Genomic DNA, 21,627 nt, shown 5'->3' with positions numbered 1-21,627 from the left:
TAAGGGTATGCAAACTAATAACAGTAGGTTTTGGCTGGTGGGTAGTTTTAATCTGTTTAAGTCCATAAATATTATATTATACCACTGACTGAGAGAAAACTGAGGGCAAGATTAACCAATCATCAATCAATCAATCTCAATATATTTTCATAACTCACCTGTATCAGTACAGATGATATGAGCCAATGTTTTCAACTACCCTATTGATTCAATGTACATCATATTAATGCAGAATATTCTGTAAACAACGCAGATGCAATATTTTTACCCACCAAATATCTTGTCTATGGAAGCATTGGAGGGCAGGGTGCAGTTAAAGATGGAGAACTGCCTCTTCAGCCTCTGTGGGATGTCATTACGGCCTCCTCCAGGGTGGATCATGGCTGCCAGGAACTGGATGTCCACAATATTGGTGAACTCCCCCGGTTTCTCCAGATTGAAGAATCCGTTCTGCTCCATCAGCTGCCGGACAATCTCATTAGTCACCTAGGAAGGAGGGCAAAGGATAAGTTTAAGAGATGACGTTGTTTGTTGTTAGTTTAATTTTGTTCTAATGTTAGTCATTTTAGTGTTATTCTTTGCTGTTATTATTAGTTCATTTAATATTATCAGTTAAATAGTTAAGTTAAATGTTTGAAATAAAACTGTTTAAAATCTAATAAATAAACAAATAATTTGAAATGAGCAAGGCTGGTGTCTTAAACTATCTGTCATGAGTTTGGTATTTTATTCAATAGCATTATAATGCTTCCAAACCTGGTCTCCCCACTCGTTGATGACGGGCATGTTGATGTCATCTATAAAGATGGACATTTTCTTCCCGGCTGGGGGTCCATACGTGGTCCCCATCCGCTTATCCACATAGCTCTCTACTGTTCTCTAAAGAAAGGGAGAAGGAAGGGACAGATGAGACAGTGAGCAAAGAAGAAAAAAGCCAAAGAAGAAGAGAGGAGTGGAGGAAGAAGATGATGATGAAGAAGGAGGAGGAGGAGAGAGAGACAGAGAGGAAGACAGAGAGGGGCAAGTGAGAGAACAGGAAGGGAAAGAATAAGAAAAAAAACGATGGCAGTGTTTCATCTTTTCCAGACATAATCAATGGTGACAGCTTGATCGATCTGCCGCTTAGGCATGTATAGGGAAAAAAACAGTAGTCCCGCCTTCAGCCTGCACATTATTAATCAGACCAGACACAGGCGATCAATATTACTTCTCAAGTCCATGACAACTCATGACACGTTAACACAGATGTAGAGTATCCATGGCCAGATAGAAATGCAAAGAATGAGACTGGAGCAGGTTAAACTAAAATGAATGGAGAGGAAAGGAGAGTTGTGCTTTATACCTGGAACATGAGTGGTGTAGTAGCAGAGGAGAAGTTGAGAATCTTGCCCATGTGGGTCTCAGGATCGTACTTTGACATGTAGCCTTTGATGATGACGGTCTTGGCCGTTCCTTGCTCTCCGATCAGCAAAACAGCCTATGGGAACGGCATCTAAATATCAGTCAGTAGCTTCAACATAAAAAAAAGTAAATACAAGTGATATATTCCAACCTGAGAATGGAAGTGCCATTATCTCACCATTAACAAAAACAGTATACAAGGTTTTAAAAGTTTGATAATGGTGCTTTTAGATAGTTATTACTATCTATTAGGGCACAACATATGACAGGTTTGATAGCCAAGCGACCAACAATGGCAACAGCCATCTGTTGACCAGTAGAGGTAACTGCTACAGATATAAGTGAATGAAACTGAATGACCATCCAAAATGAATGCAGGTCGATAAGCATCGACAGCCAAAAGGTTCTTTCTTATGTACACACCGACATATAGAAACTCACCTCACTCACATGACTCTTACACACGCACACACGCACACACGCACACACGCACACTTCAGATCGATAAGATGGCAGCATGGCTGGATGGGTACTTAGAGACCAGATTAAAATAATGTGGTCAATACTCTACTTAAAAGCCCATTGAATGCTCTAGGAAAGTGGATGGTAGGAGGGGAAGGAGAGGAAAAAAAGATATCAGGCAGTGAATACGGCATTCATCATAGCTCCTGTGTGTGTGTGTGTGTGTGTGTGTGTGTGTCTACTCAGCTGTATCCAGGAATATATGAAGCATTAGACACTGAATAGGTAAGAGATAAATGGGTGCTACCTTCCCTAAAATCCTTATCATTCAAGCCAAAGGGGAGCTGTGAAGACTTCACTGCAGATGTAGAAGCATCAATCTTAGCATCTGATACAGTAAAGTCTTTTTTTTTTTTAATTTTTTTTTTTTATTAAAGGCAAATGCGAATAAATAGGATAAACAAGCAGGGTAGCAGGGATTTGATGATGTACAGTGGTAACTGAAGCCCCCTAGAGACAGTATCTCTCCGTTTCTTTTGGTCTAACAGCTGAGATATACGGTACAATGTTTCCCTTTGGCGAACCCCACCTTGCCCTGTTTGGCGATAGTCTGAATGAGGAAGTCTGTCCTGACGTTGTCCACATTGGGGACCAAGATGGAGCCGTACTCCGGGGTGAAGTCGGATGGGTAAATGTATTCCTCCACTCTGGTGCTCCAGTGGACCCACTGACCTGGTAGGGAAAATAAATGTGCAGGCATTAAAAAGATAGGGCTGCACTCCGGAGACGAGTTACGGGTAAATATACTCCTCAGTGTGTTCTAGTTAGACCCACTGACCTGTTGAAGTGATTCAGATTCAGCATCGATTCTACAGGCATCTACAACTATTTATCAATGCATGCATACCATCTGCCGTGACATGGTAGTCAAACATGGTGTCCTCGCTGTCAAGTGGAGTGTCTGGCAAGTCCAAATGGATACTGTCGTTCCCTCTGAGCCAGATCTCCATCCTCCTCCGGTCATCCAGCTCCAGCAGAGCTCCGATGCTCCACATCAGGGCAAAGACATACAGCCGCTCCATGTGCTCCCTGGAGATCTCACCACCCTGCTCCTGTAGAGTAACAATGCAACAGTCCAAGTATTACAGAAAAAGTAAAGCGGCCATGATGCCAATGCTCCACTAAGACGCCGACATGGATTGTTCTTGATTCTGCTCTAGTAATACAAATTACATATTACAAAGTACTAATTATATCATTTGTTTCAAACAGGTTTCATGGGCTCTAGGAAAACAAAAAAAAAGTTTGAGTTGCAAAGTTTTTACATGACAGCAGTGAGAAAACATTTTCTCATCTAAAATAAGGCAGCTACTCACTTAACTGGACCCATAATAGATCTGCCTCCTCTCTTCCCATTTGTACTTTTCATTTGTGTTGTGTCACTGTGTACAGCTATTCCCACTGCAATAGCCCTGACACATGACTGCAGCAAAGGTCTTAGAGGAAACCACTCATTCATTTTGTACCAAATCAGCAAATGCGAAACATACCTCTCTAAGCCCTTGTCATGTCCATCAGTCAAATGGAAATCCATTGGCTGATAGACAGTGTATCCATATTTATAATAGCCCCTATAATAATAGACCTCGCCTTAGGCTGACAATTTGACCTTTGTCCAACACTATGCGGGAGAAATAAATGAAAACTGAAGGGTAATTAAAGCCACAGTCATGAATTTGATTTGTAGACGTATAAGGAGGTGTCATAGAATAATGGAAGGTAAGTAAGAATATAAGCAAGCGTTATAGTATAGATGTGCTAAATCAACTAAAATGTGGTGAAAAACTGAAACTACATATGTGGCATATGACAGGATTTGATCTCTTTTATGATGGGCATGGAAATTAGAAAGATTGAGCCTGTCATGAAGCCGCTTTATTGCCTTTCAAGCACCTGTGTTGCTGCAAAACTAAAAAAACAGAAACATCTGCTTCATGAGATCCCAGATTGTGACTAAAACAGCCCCCATTTCTACTTCCCTACTATGCGACACCATGGTGGAGGACCCAGGGGCCAGTTAATTCAGCCAGGCTGAACAAAGCAAAACGGGGATGATTAGGGCTTTTATAACTTCCCTGGCGGTGCCAATTGGGCTATTCTGTTGAGATTAGATGCAATTTTTCTTGGTTTCCTGTGTGATTGAAAAAGGCTAAAAAGGAAGTTCTTTCATGTAGGGTTACAAATATCTACATCTACAGCTCAAATCTAACAGACCCATCCATTTATTTCCAACAACTGGAATATTTCAGAACTGATTGGATCCATTCAAAAATGCCTTATATCCATTTTAACATCATATTCATTATCACCACTTTTATGGCAGTGGTCATTTTGTCCAAACTGTGGATACCTCATTTTGGAATTAAACTCTTCATCAGTAAAATGTGAATGTGTGCAGTAAGTCTGACCGATGAATGGGTATCCCAGAGCAGTCGTACCCTTACCTTTGGAGGTATGAGCCCCTGCAGCATGTTGATGCACTGCATGATGACAAAGGCCTCCAGCAAGTCCATCTTAAACTCCAGCGACTGGACACTGAAGCGGTAGAGCTCAGGGAAGGAGGAAGAGAAGAGGTCCCTCAGCACATCTCCCTCCTGGGGGGAGCGATTCTTCAACCAGCCCTGAGACAGCAGCACATCACAGTAGTTTAGCCCCCACTGTAGCTGAGTTTAGTTAACACTGTCATTTATTTAGATAGAATTTAGTTTACACTCCCCAGCTTAGTTAACTTCAGTATAGTTTAGTTTAGGTTAATGTAGTTTGCCTCCTCTCTACTCATTAAATCAGTTTCAACCAATAGAGCATGGCAGTGTGTGTGTGTATGCATCCATGCATGTGTGTGTATTCGAATGTGCCGTCAACAAAACTTTAGCCCTGCTGCTTGTTGCTTTTTTTGGGGAATCAGCTGCAGCAGAGAGGGTCAGCTCACTGAACCGACAACCGGTCGGGACAACAGATTAGAATTGGTGTGGCAGGAATGAGATCCCCAACCACCAACTACTATTGGGCAGTGTTGCACCAAGCTTAATCTGCAGGTGAAAAAAATAAACATTCATTAAATACATAATAACTGTGTGCCTAGAGGAAAGCCGGAGGAAAGGGGAAGTCTGGAGCTCTCTAGATAAGACTTGTTGTCCCTATAATATTTTGCAGCAGTGGAAGTTGAGGTGATTTTGGTTTTGGTCCAACATTGAATGAGTTGAGCTTCGAATTAGTTTGATTTTGTTACATTCTACTGTACTGTTGTAACCAACAGGTGAATGAATGGATAAGGAGATAAGGAGCACTGATTTATTGATTGCAGTATTCACAATACTCAAATGGAGAATATTTTGCAATCATTGGCCTTTTTCAGGCATTTTTAATTTAGATTGAAGAATGCTTGTGAAGGAAACACTCGCTCGACATGGCTCTCATAGATCAAAACTTTGTGGTGGGATTAGATAGAAGATTTATAGATTATCATGTCTGTATTAGTGCTCACTACCATTCAGGAGCAGCCAAGATGATTAGCTAAAGAAAGTGATGTGCTGCTACCAAAATGTTATTTAGCATACCATACCATAAGCACTACCATCTTTAAAGTTTATGGTGGAATTAAATTGCTAGTTTCTCATTTAGCTCATTCACCTCCAGTATGGGGCTCCAGTTGAGCACAGAGGAGCTCATGAACACCATGCCATTGCGTGAGACGGTGGCGGGCGAGGCGTTGTCGATGTTATGTGGCTCGAACACCACCTTACAGTTGGGTGCCATGGATATACGGTCTCCGTTTGCCAGTGTCAGGGTTCTGTTGTCGTCCAAAACCGAGTTTAGGTTCTCAATCCAGATGGCATCGACTGGCCCGTCCAGGACAATCCAGATGTGCTCTCCTGAGAGAGAAGGAAACCGCTTTTGTTTGTTTGCATAAAATTTGAAATGATGTATGCCCTAGTGTTTCTACCCCCAATTCTTGGCAGGATGGAAAGGCCTCTGAAACAGCATTTAGCACCCAGACAATGTGACACTAAAACTCTCACTGAAAGCGATGGAGAGCATGACAGGTGGACTGCTGTGTCTACTCAGTGATAGGGGATGTAAATCACTGTGCCTGAACGGTCTGACTCTGCAAAATGAAAATAACTTTATGAATTGTAGATGAATCACATTTAACCAATTTGCAACAAAAAAACAGAACTGAAATTCACCACAACAAATTCTGAAGTAATTTGTTTTATGAGTATAACATCATAAGTTCAACTTCAAATTGACATGTGAAAATACACCACCAAATGAGGAAAAACATACATCCAAATTCATGAATGAATACCAATATGGTCTTCCCCCGCTGTCACAAAGAACCCTATAGCCGCCATGCATAATGAATGTGGGTTCATGCTGCTCAAAGTGAGATCAATATGAATTATATTAATACCAATATGCTAACCTGGCCCAAAGCAGATGTTTAATGTTGTTCTATGTTCACTGACCTGAATTCTAGGATCCTAAACCTGAACAAACTAGAGCGCTCATAATTTTATAGCTATAACTCATACACATAAATGCATGTCGACACACACCTGAATACATCAGACACATATTTACTCACGTATGTGTAGATGCACATACACACAAACACACGCCCACATCGTTTTTTGACTGGAGCATATAGATTTGAGAGTGAGTGGGAAGATAAAACACACCCACAGCTGTTGGTCCTGCTTTGAACTATGAATGTAGGGATATCCCAAGATACATTAATGATGAATCATTTGAGGAATCATTTCCTTAAGCAAACAGAGTTTCCTCTCATGTTTTCTTTTTGTAACTTACTTGAGGGCTTTACATTTCAAAGGGAGGAATCTGTTAGATGAGGACACCACATGAATACAGAGAAGATGCAGATCTGAAACCATGCTCCCTCGTTTGCCACTTAACTTTGTTTCTTTATTCTATTCGGATCCCTGTAAACAGTGATTAGAGCTTCTGCTCATCTTGCTGTAGGCCACACCTGTGGTATTTGTGGATATTCAGGTACACTTTTGTATTAACTCAGTATTGTCTAATTTGCAGCAAATATGATTTCATTTACATTTGTTAAAAACACTCAGCATTACACTGGCTGATAATTTTACCTTTATTCTCTCTGAGGGTCTCATTAAACTGAGCTAAACCAAAACATTGAATCCTCTCCCCTTTCCCCCCTTTGTTAATTCTCTCTCTGTTAGGAGAAGAATCCATCTGTTCTGACTCTGGACCAAACAAATGAATCTCCACTCAAAAGTACATGAAACCAATCTAAAAGTAAGCAAGTAACTCCTCTGACCTTTCTTGGCTCTCAGTGTTTTCCTCCAGAGTGTAGAGAAGATGCCATCAGTCCAGTCGTTTGTGGCCACGTCCAGTCGACCGAACATCTGAGGTGCTGTGATGGCCTTGGGGTTCATGCGCATCTCTCTGTGGGGCTGACCGCAGTCTGGAAGAGGCGCACGGTGACAGACACATTAGCCCATGCATTTGCAAGCAACGTCTAACACACCGAATGCACTAAGACACAAAGATGCACAAACAAACCAAAATATGTAGACTGACTTGTGAGGTGAAGAGGTGAGCTTAAACCTTAAGGGACATAAGCTGTTGACTCTCTCTCTCTCTCTCTCTCTCTCTCTCTCTCTCACACACACACTCTCTCCCTCTCTCTCTCACACACACACACACACAGCCGAACTTACAACACTAGTCAATTTGGATCTCTTAGGTTTGTGACTCTTTTTTTCCTGCGCAGACATACCCCCAAACACACACACAGACACATAAACAGACACACAGAGACACACACACACTCCTACCTGTCATGGCTCTCATCAGTGTGTGTATGCAGGTGGTCTTTCCGGCCCCGCTGGGCCCCAGGGCCATCATGCCGTGTCGGACCCTCTGAGTCTCAAACAGCTGGATGACCTTCAGCTTCCAGGGAGGGTGGCTGATCAGACCTGCCTCCTCCACCTGGGCAGAGACAGACACACATGCAGACAAGGATGCAGGTATATATATAGAACTGTAGTTCTCCTATATTTCTGTGTGGTCCTGTACAGCTCAATGGGTTGGGCACGGCACTGACACTGCCAAGGTTTGGATTCTATCCCCACTGGGGTGAACTCTATTTCACCAAAATGGCAAATGTCTAAGCACCAATATCGACTGTTGGCTAGAACAGTATGTTGTGCTATATTAATTCAGCAGTGGTGGACTACAGTCAGTGAACCAATCAATAATAGTTTCCTTCAATTTCCTCCAAAACATCCTTTCTTTCTTCCAGGCCGACTCCCGGGCACCACACTTAGCAGTGCAGTTTCAAAACAAATAGTTTTGATATGACATCTCATTACCAAGGAAAACATGAAATAGGGCAGCTTGTCTAGCCTGAGGCTAGATAAGAAAGGTAAACTGGAAGCAGAATGTGGCAACATATTGTTGGAGTTAAGAGGCCAGTGGACACAGATAATAAGAGAGGTGGTGTGTTGCAGCAAGCAAAGGAGGAGACATCGGGGCAAAAAAAACAAGTAATATTTCAATGAGAAGTCAAGTGGTGGCATGACGAGCAAGGCAATATTTTAATAACATTTAAAGCAGTTTAGTTTTGTTAGTTTTTTTTTAGTTTCATTTTAGATTAAGTTGCTTCTTTTTGTGATATTGTCAGCATTATTTGCTTTAAGCATTCCATCATTGCCAACATACTTGAATGAATACATGAACTATAGCCTATAACATGTGTGGCTTGTGTTTTTTTTGTGTATGTGCTATTGTTTTGTTAGACAAATACACAACTGTACAGGGATGCACATAGAAACATGTATGGATGAACACACACATGCAGGGACACAGTCATATGCATGTGCCGTTATGCACACAATGCGCATGCAGAGATGAATACACATCCACATACAGATAAGCATGTAGGAATGCAGGCATATATACATGCACACATATATACATGAAGAGATGCAAGTACAAACACATAGATGAATGCAGGGATGCAGGTACACAATGCACACACAAACACACGACAACAGACATATACTCTATACAGAAAACATTTTAGCTGTTACTATCTATTTCTCTGCCACAGGTTCTGAGGGTGGGTCCTTGACAAATGGTAAATGATTCCATTTTTATCCCTTTGAGTGCAGTATCTTCAGGCGTTTAAGAGTGACATGAAAGATACAGTCAGTCCTTTGCCCTATCTCTGCCTCTCTATTTCTTTCTGTTCCTCTACCTACTTTCTTCTCTTTCTTTCTTCTCTCTCTCCCCTTCTTTTTCTCCCTCTCACTCCTATCTCTCTTCTCTTCCGCCACTTTTCTCTCTCTCTCTCTCTCTCTCTCTCTCTCTCTCTCTCTCTCACCCACACACACTCTCACCCTTCTCTCCCTCCTACCTGTATGTCGATGGCAGCCTCCAGTTCGGGGTAGCCTGCTTTATCAAGTTGGATGCCTGGGAAGAGGTCCTCGATCAAGCTCAGGAAGAGTGGCTCATCCTCATCGATCTAACAAACACACACACACACACACACACACGCACACATACAATTTGAGAGAACGGGGACACCCGCTGAGACTTCATCACACCTCGCTGAGGCTGAAGCAACATCACATCCATCAGAGTATATTAACTATGCACACACTAAAATACACTAGGGAGAGTGAACCCTGTAGCTGAATTAGGTAATAACATACTAGCTTTACATTGAAGAATGATTCAGCTTATATCGGTCTTTAATATTCAGGTCTGTCATTTGCTACATAATCTAGTTAGTAAATGTCATCCAATTCAATTGTATTCTATTGTTTTTGATTACATACTTAGTAGACTTTATTAATCTAAATCAGCCCTTTTTTGTTCTATTCTGATTATATATTGAGGAAAATGTATCAAATTTTGTTCAGTTGTTCTATTTTTCAGTTTTGTTTTATAATAATGTAATTATCTATTGAGTGTTCTATTCTGTTCTATTCTATTCAGTTGTTGTGTATCCTCTACTGACCAGTTTGGAGAGGTTCATGTCCCTGAGCACCCTCATGACGATGGTGGACTCTGTATCGTTGGGGTTGGCTCGCTTGGCTGCCCCCAGAGTTCGCAGCACTGACAGGATGTTCCGCAGGCCAAAATCATAGTGAACCTATGAGAAACACAAACGGCATTTTAGATTCAATTAGATATCACTTTATCAATCCTGATGAGTTTGGGGACAGCTCTGTAAAACCAGAAACATGACAATATCACCAGCTTCAGACATTTAGCTGACACTTTTTTCCACAGCAGCTTTTACAATGAACCATTTTTGTTGTACCTGCTTGGACAGCTGCTCCTCACACAGCTTGTAGAGAGTGAAGAACTTGCGGGCCAGCTCCATGTTGTCTATGAACCCGCAGCTGGCCAGTTTGACTCTGATGATGATCTGACGGTCGGGAACCATCATGGCCACCGAGCGGAAGTTGATCTTCAGGTTCTCAGGAAGCTCCTGGCGGCCCGCGTAGCCCGGGTTCTGATTAGGCGGAAAAAGAAAAGATGGAGGAGCCGTGATTGGGTCAAAATGGAAAGATCAGAAGATTCAGATTTCTCTATAGGTGGGAGATCTGCGTCCATTTTAGAATTGATGAGATTAGGTGAAACTACAATTTACAACTTGTTGTAACACTGTTGGCTCTCTATATTCTTAGATTTGTTTCTAGAGTATTTAGATAAAGTGACTATACAGAAAAAAAAGCTACATTGAGGCTTCAATTAACAATACTGAAACTTTATTAGAGTTTAGAGTAGGTACTAGCCTTCAGCTACTTAAATCCCTATGGATACAGCACAGGCCTCTCTCTCCACAGAGCATGTCTTTAATTATTGTGTCTGTACACACACACACACACACACACACACACACACACACACACACACACACACACACACACAGAGTTCACAGCACCAGAATGATCTCTAACCCATCTCAACACATGGGAGAATTATTCCACTCTTCTCTGTTTAATGACTTGCCTTGGGAGAGCAACTGTGCAAAGGAGATAAAGTGATCTAACTATTACAGTATGCAGAGTGTGATAATGAACACTCGCTAATATTAAAGAGACACAGCCTCTTGCTTAATTTTGTACAAAATGGTCTGTAAAAAGAGACACGGTCTGGGTCCATTTCATTTCTCTTCAGCCAATTAAGTTTTATAAAACTTTATTATTTGAGTTTTATACTGTGAATTAAAAATGCGGCATGCTCTCTAAAATGGCGAGGAAAGGCCATCATTTTTATTTAAAATGAAATGTGAACTGGCACTGTAATTCCAACAGCCCTAATTAACAGTTCTTGGGCTGTCCTGGTAGCTCAGTGCACAGACGTGCATGTTCTTGTGCTGCTCTGGGTTTCGTGTCATCACGCTTTTATCTTTCCTGTCACTTTCTACAGTATACAACTACCATACAACTATTATTCAGTTCAATCAATTCACGAAGTGGATTTTCTTCAAAATGCAAATACTGGAAAAAAGTGTTTGACATGAGAATGTTGTCACATCCAACCAGTTGAGAAATGAGCCGCAGTTTCTATTTACATTTTGAAAGAATGGAACTGTCACTGACCATAGTGAGGAAGATGCCAAACTCAGGGTTCATATCCACGTTGTCTCCGTCGGTGAAGATGAAGTTTTTGCGTCGTTCCTTCTTGCAGGTGAGGACGATGGCGATCTGCTGGGCCGCCACCGACAGCACCGGGAGGTCGATGCGGTTGAACTCGTCGAAACAGCCCCACGAACCGGACTGAGCCAGGCCTGGACACCACACACACTTAGTAGGTCATTCCATCCCAACAGGATTACAATTGCAACTGCAAAATATTCAGTATCTTGAATGGAATTGTCTATTCTTCATCTAGCTATTATGATTTATTTGCACAAATTCTCTTAGGTCCTCATCGCAATGTAGCCCAGACCCCTCAACTTCCTGTCACCTACCCTCTAGCTTTTTCTCACTGTGACACCACTACATTAAATAGCACCCATTTGGGTGGTAAAATAATATTTTCTACAAAAATATTTTGTCTCTTACCTTTGAATATCCTACCCAGACCTCTAAAGTCCATCTGGTCAGAACAGTTGAAGACCACAACATATTTTCCCAGGCAGCGACCCATGTCTTTTGTAGTCTCTGTCTTACCTGGCAACAGAGAGAGATTTATCACATCCACATTTTGACTTTTTTTTCTGACAGGAAACCAAATGAAAAATGTATTCTCTCCAGGATCATTTAAGCAATACTTGTTTTGTCATGTTAAACCCACCTAAAGACCCACCAAAAGTAAGTCTGTAATCTAACATGGGTCAAAAGAGACCATTGATAGAAAAAGATGCAGGCTCTGTCATCTTTTGTTCCTACTTCCTTGTTCTTGTGCCATTCTACTGTAGCTTGCTACTGCTGCATTGGTGGCGTTTGGAGTGTGCAAGACACAAGTAGTCAGCTCCATCAACTAATATAATGCAGCACTAGTGTCAAGTCTGCAGTCCTGGCTAAGTGCGCTTGGTCCAAAATTTAACCATTAGATTATTTAACTGAAACAATGAAACTTAAAACCCCAAGTCGGATCAAAACTATATTTCACAGACAAACGGTATCAAATTTCACAACAGTGTATTAATGAGGAAGTACTACTGTCTGTGTTCTTGGTTGTTGGTGTCAGTCTTACCTGTCCCTGCAGGACCAGCAGGGGCTCCACCCATACTCATACCTAGAGCCTGGGCTAGGGTGATGTAGCACCTGTAGCAATCAAACACAGGCACACGCGCACACACACACACACACACACACACACACACACACACACACACACATAAACGCACAGACAGATATATATGTATGTATCCATTGCTTCTTTGATAAGGCAATAACCTCTTCTTTCCTCCCCACACAATGTTAAGCACTGAACAAAGGGGAAAAAAACACGTAAAAGTAACATTTAAGGCTAAAACTATGAGAGAATAAGTATTTTTTTTCCTGATGTTCAGTTCACTGTGCAATAATAATAATGTCAGACTTGACCTCTTCCACAGAGAGGTCAAAGGTCAGGGGTCAGCTACAGAACAGCGCCCCTGGAGCTGGTAGGGATTCAGTGTCTTGCTCAAGGACACTTCAGCAGGGAGGATGCTTGACACTTAGCCCTCTGGCTGAAGGGTGGTCTCGCTACTTACTACACTGCTGCCCCCTAGTCAAACGTCCTGGTAAAACTGAGGCTGTGTCCTCCTTCAGAGAATATAGAGCAAAATTGACCACCGCTGATAAATGAAAATCTCCAAAAAGTAAGCCTTCAGTAATCATTATTCTCCCCTTGGCACCCATGTGGCACCAGCTCCACCTTCATTTATTTTCATCCGAACTTATGCAACAATGGAGAGAAGAAAGGACAGAGAGCGCGAAAGAGAGAGTAAAAGAGAGGGAGTGGTGGAGAACAAAAGCAACAGAGCGCACGCTGGAGGGAGAGAAGGAATGGGATAGTGTTGCGGGCGGGGACTGAAGGAAGACAGAAAGTCAGGACCGCCTCGGCGCCTGCAGCCATAAGGCCAGTATGCCACTTCTCTGGGGAGCTGCTGTCTGATGTCCGCTGGTAGCTCCCTGCCACTGTCTCTTCTCATCTCTCTCTCCCTGTCTCTCCTCAGCTTTTTTTCTCTCTCTGTCTCTTCTCATCTTTCTCCAAGTCTGTATGGCTGACACTGGTTGTTGGTGAGTCTCTCTCTCTCTCTCTCTGCCTCCATCTTTGTCTGATTTTCTTTCTCTTTCCCTCATTTTATCCCTTGTTCTCTCTCTCGCTCTGCCATACCTGTCAATGACAGAGGTGATGACCACTGTGGAAGAGCCCCCGCAGTTAAACCCCTCTAATTGTCTCTCTTTCCACTTCCACTGCTATCTCTCACTCTCTCTCACTGCTCCTCAAGCTCTAACTGTCATTAGCCATAGGCATTATAACCCCTACAATTTCCTTGAGTGTCATAGTTCCACTAGAAGTTTCTACTGCATCACGCTGATAATAGTCACCCATATCTTGAGCTGCTACCTTGTTACTGCTGTCAGCGATTGGCTCATATGCTTACTGGCCTGCAACTAACACTTTGGAGAATGCCCACCATGCTATCAGATTCTCTTCTCCTGTGTGTGTGAGTCTCTCCTCCTGTCAGCCTGCGGGTTGAGATGACTAGCTAGCCAACTTAAGGAACTTCCCTGCCATTTTAACTCTGTCTTTGTGTGTGTGTGTGTGTGTGTGTGTGTGTGTGTGTGTGTGCCCCCTCATGTATGGCCCTCTACCTGTCAGTCAACGGCGTAATGACAAGCCTGTCAGTGCAGCCCAGGAATTCGTTCTGGTAGACAAAGCCCACATCCGTGATGTTGATGATCATTTTGTCCGAGTCCTCGTTGAAGTAGAAGCGGCACTGCTTCAGCCACTCAAAGTCACTGGGGCTTTTGATATGCAGCCGGCACTGGAGGGAGAGAGGGAGAAGGGGGAGAACAGAGAGGAAGAGAGATAGAGAACGGGGAACAGAGAGGGAGAGGGAGAGAGCAGGGGGGGAAAGTAATGGGAGAGTAGAGAGGGGATGAGGTGAGAGGGAGGTAAGATAAAAGGATGGGGAAAAGCGAGAGAGAGTAGAGGATAGGACATGAATAGGGAATGGAAGGATGCGGTGATGTGGTGGTGAGGGATAAAAGCAGGAAGAGAAAGGGAAGCAGATGGGTAAGGGTCGGGTGGAGGGTACGAGAAGAGGGATGAGGGGGCATGAGGTGACGGGGAGTTAACATTAAAACGGAGGAAAGAAGGGGTGAGGCAGGTATAGGGGAGGATGAAAGAAGAGAGGTGAGAGGGCATGAGGTGAAAGACAGGTAATGGAAAGACAGGGAGAGGGGGTGAGGGGAAGAAGGAAATACAGGGAGAAAAATAAAATGAGGATATGGAGTATGGAGAAAAGAGGCGGCAGAGTAGGGAGGGATAGTGTGGTGAGGTGAAATAAAACGAAAAAATAAAGGTAGGATAGGATGGGAGTGTAAAAATGGGGGTGACAGGGAGAAGGGAGGATGGGTGATGAGACGGACGTCAGGAGATATTACAAAGGAGGAGGGGTGAGGTGAAGAGGACAGCGAAAAGGGGATTGGAGAAAAAAAAAGGGAGAGGATAGAACAAGAGCAGAGAGGAGGGGATGTGTGAAAAAGGATTGGGGAGGGAGGCAGGAAGGGAGAAGAATAAATGAATACAGCATAAGGAATACATCAGTGTCGGAGTGGCAGAGGCAAGGTCCGAGGGAATTAAATAATACTGATAAAAAAAAAAAAACGCCTCCACAATAAAGTCCATCACACCTCCGTTCACCTCTGAGACCAGAAAGGCAATTTACTGTGCCTGGAGGGGAGACTTCAAACACGGCCTTTTCTCTAGGTACTCTCCAGGTATGGCACTTAAAAAAAAGCTTTGAAGGCTATTGTCACACAGAATTGACTCTATGCAGATGAGGTGTTTCAGTGCACAGTGACTGAAAGCCGCAAACCCCCACTGGGATGTCAGAACATCAAATGCTGTTTCACAAAGGGATTCTGAGATTTGTAAATGCAAAAACCAGATTCTGATTAGATATAAACTTCAGCAGAACATTTAAAGAGTTTGTTTTATGCTTCCAATCAATACCATCCGTGATTTTGCTTCAAAACGATTTTAAAGCAAGTGCAGATAACAAACTGTCAACAAACTTCCTTCTTCAACTCATCAGGAAAAAGCTGTCTTTTCATTTGATTTGAATTGGTTCATTTATAAAGTCAGGCCAGACAATTACAGTTAAAGTCCTCCAAAGTATGATTCAGCATTGAAGTCTCACCAAGTCATCAATAATCGCTGAACATGGCTGATGGTGAATGTGGACGGTGATAAGGTGTTGGGCCTCATTTCTCATTTCAAAAGTAATGTTTCCATTTTACTTATTCCTCCTTGAGAGCATTAATCTGTTACACTACTTATTACTTTTCCATTACAATTCATCATTCACTATGATGAAAACAAATCTGTGGAAGGGAGTGAGTTATAGTTTTTGGATAATTCAACTTGTCTGACAGGGTGTGAGACAAAAGGATCACATTACGTTTCTACTCACCAGGTCATCGAATATGTCCCTCTGGTGGACGTGGATGGTGATGAGGGTCTCGTACTTGGTCCTCTCCACAGCCCCCAGGTCCCTGGTGGTCATGTCAATCAGTGTGTTGAGCAGGTCTAGGAAGAGCTGGTTGGTCTTGGCCATGATGCGGCGGTCGTAGCGGGCATTGGTCAGAGCCTCCTCGGAGTCCCTCGTCCAAATCATCTGGACACCTAGCAAGCCCACCTGGAGACAAGGACAAGGCTGTTTGGTAATCAAAAAAAAATGCAGTGACAGTTCTACTGAAGTACATTGAACTGCAGTCATGGCATTGTAAATCACACCATAGAAACTTCATTGTACTCTCCTGGACACTAAACCAGATCTGAGAATTAAGGATATTGTGTTAAGGATAATAAATGATCACAGAAAGTTCACTGACTATCCAAGAAATCAGATGAAGCACAAGACTGATGTTCTGGCATCACAGACATCTTCCTCCGAATAACAGAATGGAAGTTTTTTCCCCCCAAATTTCTATCTGCATTCATGATGTTGGTGTACTCCGTATGATTTCTTGGATATTGTATCAAGTTTTGAAGATGATTTACTTGCAGTACACAGTCCTGGGCCGACAAGCACAGCATGTAATGGTTCCTGAAACATATTTTCTGCAGCTCAAGTTTTGAAACTTCTCTGGAGATTAATTATTTGAGTCGGACTCTGAACGACCCACCTGAGCGGGGAACGAGTCGAGGAAGTCGATGAGCTGGAAGCCAGAGTCCTGGATGGTGAGGGCGGCCTGCCGGATCACCAGGTGCAAAGACCTCTGGGATTCCTTCAGCAGGGCGTTGAGCCACACCTCCACATTGCCCTCTGCTGTAACGGGCCGCTCCAGCTCCACGGTCTCCCCCTCCCGCGATGATATAGCCAGGATACGGTCGTACATCTGGGAAAAGGTGACACGTTTTATTCATTAGAATCACAGATTGATTATTCTAATCTATTTGTGAAGAGATATCCAGGACATTGTCACACATATAGGAGAGAATTCCATTACAATCATAGGAAACTGATCAGTCAATTAAATTCCAAGGGATTCTATCAGAGGGGCGGTGAGTGACTAAGGCAAACAAGTGCACGCTCTAAGCAGCACCATAGAACGTACCTTGTCATGGAAGCGGACACACTTGATGTTGTCGAAGACGTTGAGCAGGTGGGCCTGGATGGTGTGGGAGTCAGAGGCCTGGCCCAGGATCTCCAGCAGCGCAGGGTCAGAGACGAAGAAGAAACGAGGGAACAGCAAGCGCTTCTTCTCCAAGTAGCTGTTTGACAGCACAATAAACAGAACAATGTTTTCTGCAATACTCTATTTCTCAGCAGCTGAAAGACAACGGAACAAATCAGACCGATGCAGTTGGCAGTACAGCATAATTTTAAAAATTCTTATTATATTGATTTAACAGTTTACAATGTACATCTACTTTCTCTTCCCTTCGGATGATGTGTACTCTTGAGCTGAAGAACAAAAAAAGTCCTTGAGCATCAAGTCTTATTTTTTTTTAGAGCAGTTTAAAGTGCCACCTAAGAATATACTTGTATGTTCGTGTCCATACTTATATACCTGAAAATATCTAAATAAGTGGCAGTAACTTTGTCTCTATTTCACTGTATATTTAGGTTAGATAAACGAAATACATTTTCTCTGTGACACTTATCCCCTTCCTTCCTTCATTACTGATTGACTTTGCAGCGGAACACCCTGTCACATTATTTCCCCCGGTTTGAGTGTGACTGCTTTGGGATATTGGATTACTTCCTACTCACCCTGTGAGTGACTTCTGGCAGATCTCCAGCTGTTCGAGGAGGTGAGGAAGCAGCTGTCCCATGGTCTCGTCTCCCACGCACGACTGCACCACGTTGGGCATCTCGTGGGCTCGCGTCATGATCTTCACCCACGACTTGTCGATGTTGGAGAAACGCTTCGCTTCCTAAGGTGGGTCGGTTTGTTTGTTAATCCCTCGCACCTGATTTTCATGGTGACTTATGCCACTTGATTTTGCTAAAAGTCAAGTTGCAGTGCTGCTCATTTGTTTTTGTTGTTAATATTATTTGGCTTGGACCCAGGGTCATGGAATACTTTCTACACATGGGAGGCAATGCCAGCTGTTAACTGCAGTCCCAAAAAAAAAAAAATGGAAATATTAATTTTATGCAGGACACTGACATCTTTTAATTACTTTAAATCATTGAGAACAATATTATCAATAATGTTAGATGTCAGGTGTTTTTAAATAAACTCCCTATGAACCAAATTTCCCATCGGAATTAATTAAATGACACCTAATCCAATATTACTGCAAATAATGTGTAAACTTGTGTGGTTTTATAATTTGGTTACATAAGAGAACAGGGGGAAAACAGATATTGAATGGATTTCTGTGTTTTAGGATGCTACCCATATAATTCCCCCTGGGATTACAGAATCTAATGTAAATGATCCGCTGTGACGTGATCTACCTTAGGCAGCTGTTTAGCGATGTCTCCCGCTACGAACACGGCCTCCAGGTAGATCCACAGGTTCTGGACCGTCATCCAGTTCTCTATGATATCAGTGGTGTTGGACAGATTCTGCACCCACTTCTGAATCTGGGCCTTAAATGGGGTGTTGTACCTGTGGAAGGAGTTATATCAGCATACATTAAAGGGTACATATACGTATGACTACAATGTTATGTAAGATGTATTATATAACAGAGGCAATTATTTGTATTAGTGTGTGTTGTGCGGTTGCTCCGATTTAAAGGGCACAAGATATTTTGCTGCATCCTGCCTCAGTAACTACAGTAACTACTCTCTGCCACAATCTACTCCATTGTGTTGTGCAGTACATGTGCAGCACATGTGCATTAGCAAGCCTGTCAAAGTGGCGGTGCTTAACTGGAATCAATGATCAGGTTTATTTGACCATCTTAGTCACGGTGAAATGACAGGCATCACTGCTCAGAGATGAATAATCCAGCAATTTCACTCCAAGCAATTAAATAAGCACGTGCTCAGATAAACTGCATTTGCAACAGTCGAATAATGTTGTCATTGATTCTGTAATTGAACTTCTTTTCTGATTTATAAGGAAGCACAATCTAGGCTCTGTTTCTTTAAGAAACTGTAGCGTCTTATCACAAACATGAAAACACCTCAAAGTAAAATTGTCAGTGTTAATTAACTCTGAAAGTGTTCTTGTTAGTGCTCTCCGTTATGCCCTCATTTGCTGGGAAGGAAACCAATCAAAAGAGGATGACAACAGACTGGGAAAGATCATAAAGAATCTTCAATCACTCTTAGAAGAGCCATGTTTAAATTTCAGAACATCCTGGACAACACACATCACCCACTTCACAATGTAGCGATTCAACACAGAAACTGTTTCAGTAATAGGTTTATTATTTCCAATTTCGAAATTGTGGAATGATCATAATGGATTTTTCCCTGACCCGTCTGCTTAGCATAAACATGTATGGGTGTGTAAATGTATGTGCTGTTTTGCCTCTAGGTAATGTCATAGAGACTTAACCAAATGTAAGGCATTGGATCAGACAGATCACTACGCTTCCTTACTGACCGCTGCTCAATGAATAGATGTGATGTGGTGGCTCTACTAATAAGGCCTCTTTGGGAATGGGAGTGCTACTTTATAATAGAAAAAAATCAAATGAATCACATCTCCCACATCCATGGGGGCAGAACAACTCCCAGTGATGGACGTCATCAACAAAATTAGTTTGGACAGTGCTCAGTTCACTCTCATGGTCCTTGTCAAAACCCTAATAGTGTCCATTATGTCCTTCAGCCTTTACGCACCTGTTGCTCATAAGAGACCCCAGCACCATCAGGCTGTCCTCCATGCTGGTGATGATCTCTGACGTGCTGTCTCCTCTCAGCAGCAGCTCTCCGCGGGTCTTAAAGTTGGCAAACGTAAAGGTCTTGTTGTCCCACTCTGCGATCACCTGCTTCAGCTTCTGCTCAATGTCCCGCTCTTTCACCGCACTGATGCAGATATCCTGCAGGAGAAACCCAAAACATCTGTCACAACAGCAACAGTACCAGCAGACAGAAACATTGTAAATATAGATCAAAGGAAGCAGATGAGTAAATCATCATCACTGCCAGCAACATCAACATTATGAAACAGCAAATACAGAAATCATAAAGATTAACCAGAACTCCCTATAAAGATGTCGGCCAGATTTAAACAACATACTAAAACCTCACCACCGCACTATTAATGTGTCCATGGTTGATTTAAAGGTGTGCGCAGAAATGCCTGCTAGAGTTTAATTACGCATCTCTCTGGTGCCAGAACCTCCATCTTATTGGAAGATTAATACTCACTTCATCAGGCGTATTGCACAACCCTCTACCCACACTTAAACATCAGATCGTTTCTGTATCAAAAATAACTGTATAGCACATGTATATTCCTGGTTATCTATAATTCATTTTAGAGTGGACACCGAATGGCATATGTAAGTATCATTGGACAAGATTTATTGAGGAAAGCCCAAATCATTTTGTTCAAATTCATCATCGTCATTTCAATATCCCCTTTAAATTTGACCAGTGAAGCCTCCACAATTTGTAAAGTTTAAAAGGTGTCAATTCAATTTTCACCCTTTATAAACTTTAAAAAGCAAAAGTCCAAAACCTTTTATATCTCTGTTAGCCCTGGTGTCCATTCTTACCTCAATCTCCTCTTTACACTTGAGCAGAGGAGCCTCCATAATGTTGCGTAGCTTGAATGTATCGCTCTCCACCTCAAAGCTATGCCCAGTCACCTGCTCACACAACCCAATACTTTTATTGGTCAAAGAGGGAAAACTAGGCTGTCAAGCAAATGCATGTTATACAGAACAAGGCAGACATGAAAAGAAAACCGAATCTCAAAAGTGGCATTTGACTAATCATTATTGAGTGAACAGCTGTCATCAGATTGAAAGGTGGATCTTGGTGATGCTCTTCCACGTGACAAGACCTTGTAGAGGAAATAACTGAACCTTGGCTTTATTTCATTGAATGTATCTGGGGTCGTCACCTCAGTAATCCTCTTCCAGTGGCGGGTCATCATGGCCTTGTTGGTCATGAGCTCCAGTAGGGGGCAGCACTCATTGAATTCATCAATAGTTTTCTTCAGGTCCAGGAAGGCCTGCCACTCCTTTAGGGCACGGGGCAGCTTGCGACACCTGGAGGTAAAAAGGTTTACAATGATCATTAAACTTTTTTTCCTGTACATTTGGTGAATTAGCGTACGTGCAAACTAAATACGTAGCATACTTAAACTGCAATAACACTGGACCTAATGCTCAACACCTCAACACCACTTTAGCCACTTGGACACATGAGACACTTTTTAATAGTTTTATATTGTTCATCTTCACATGCAAATATATCCCTGAACTCACATAGGAGTTTTTTATTATTACTACACTGGACTTACCACTTTACTTTAGCCACTTTTCCCTCAGGGGATCAATAAAGTGCAATCTTAATCTTAATCTTACTTTACAATATTATTGTGCCATTGC

The 21,627-nt window shown here is 42.4% G+C and overlaps 1 protein-coding gene across 1 annotated transcript in view; it reads right to left on the bottom strand.

Moving 5' to 3' along the window:
- dnah5 (dynein, axonemal, heavy chain 5) overlaps positions 1–21,627 on the bottom strand; it is a 106,776-nt gene that overhangs the window by 58,765 nt on the left and 26,384 nt on the right. Inside the window, exons 32-55 of the mRNA XM_078287097.1 lie at positions 21,138–21,285; positions 20,788–20,880; positions 19,907–20,106; positions 18,566–18,719; positions 17,873–18,036; positions 17,214–17,370; positions 16,782–16,994; positions 16,067–16,291; positions 14,241–14,413; positions 12,631–12,701; positions 11,997–12,104; positions 11,532–11,719; positions 10,244–10,438; positions 9,938–10,072; positions 9,332–9,439; positions 7,749–7,902; positions 7,229–7,375; positions 5,554–5,795; positions 4,368–4,544; positions 2,771–2,975; positions 2,453–2,595; positions 1,343–1,477; positions 757–879; positions 273–486 (exon numbers count right to left, since the gene is read on the bottom strand). Coding sequence (XP_078143223.1) covers positions 273–486; positions 757–879; positions 1,343–1,477; positions 2,453–2,595; positions 2,771–2,975; positions 4,368–4,544; positions 5,554–5,795; positions 7,229–7,375; positions 7,749–7,902; positions 9,332–9,439; positions 9,938–10,072; positions 10,244–10,438; positions 11,532–11,719; positions 11,997–12,104; positions 12,631–12,701; positions 14,241–14,413; positions 16,067–16,291; positions 16,782–16,994; positions 17,214–17,370; positions 17,873–18,036; positions 18,566–18,719; positions 19,907–20,106; positions 20,788–20,880; positions 21,138–21,285 — 3,872 coding nt within the window. The remainder of the gene's footprint in view (positions 1–272; positions 487–756; positions 880–1,342; positions 1,478–2,452; positions 2,596–2,770; positions 2,976–4,367; positions 4,545–5,553; positions 5,796–7,228; positions 7,376–7,748; positions 7,903–9,331; positions 9,440–9,937; positions 10,073–10,243; positions 10,439–11,531; positions 11,720–11,996; positions 12,105–12,630; positions 12,702–14,240; positions 14,414–16,066; positions 16,292–16,781; positions 16,995–17,213; positions 17,371–17,872; positions 18,037–18,565; positions 18,720–19,906; positions 20,107–20,787; positions 20,881–21,137; positions 21,286–21,627) is intronic.

This window comes from Centroberyx gerrardi, chromosome 12 (genome assembly GCF_048128805.1).
Source record: "Centroberyx gerrardi isolate f3 chromosome 12, fCenGer3.hap1.cur.20231027, whole genome shotgun sequence".
Taxonomy (NCBI): domain Eukaryota; kingdom Metazoa; phylum Chordata; class Actinopteri; order Beryciformes; family Berycidae; genus Centroberyx; species Centroberyx gerrardi.
Note: the sequence above shows the minus strand (reverse complement) of the source record. Positions and strands in the feature narration are given on the sequence as shown.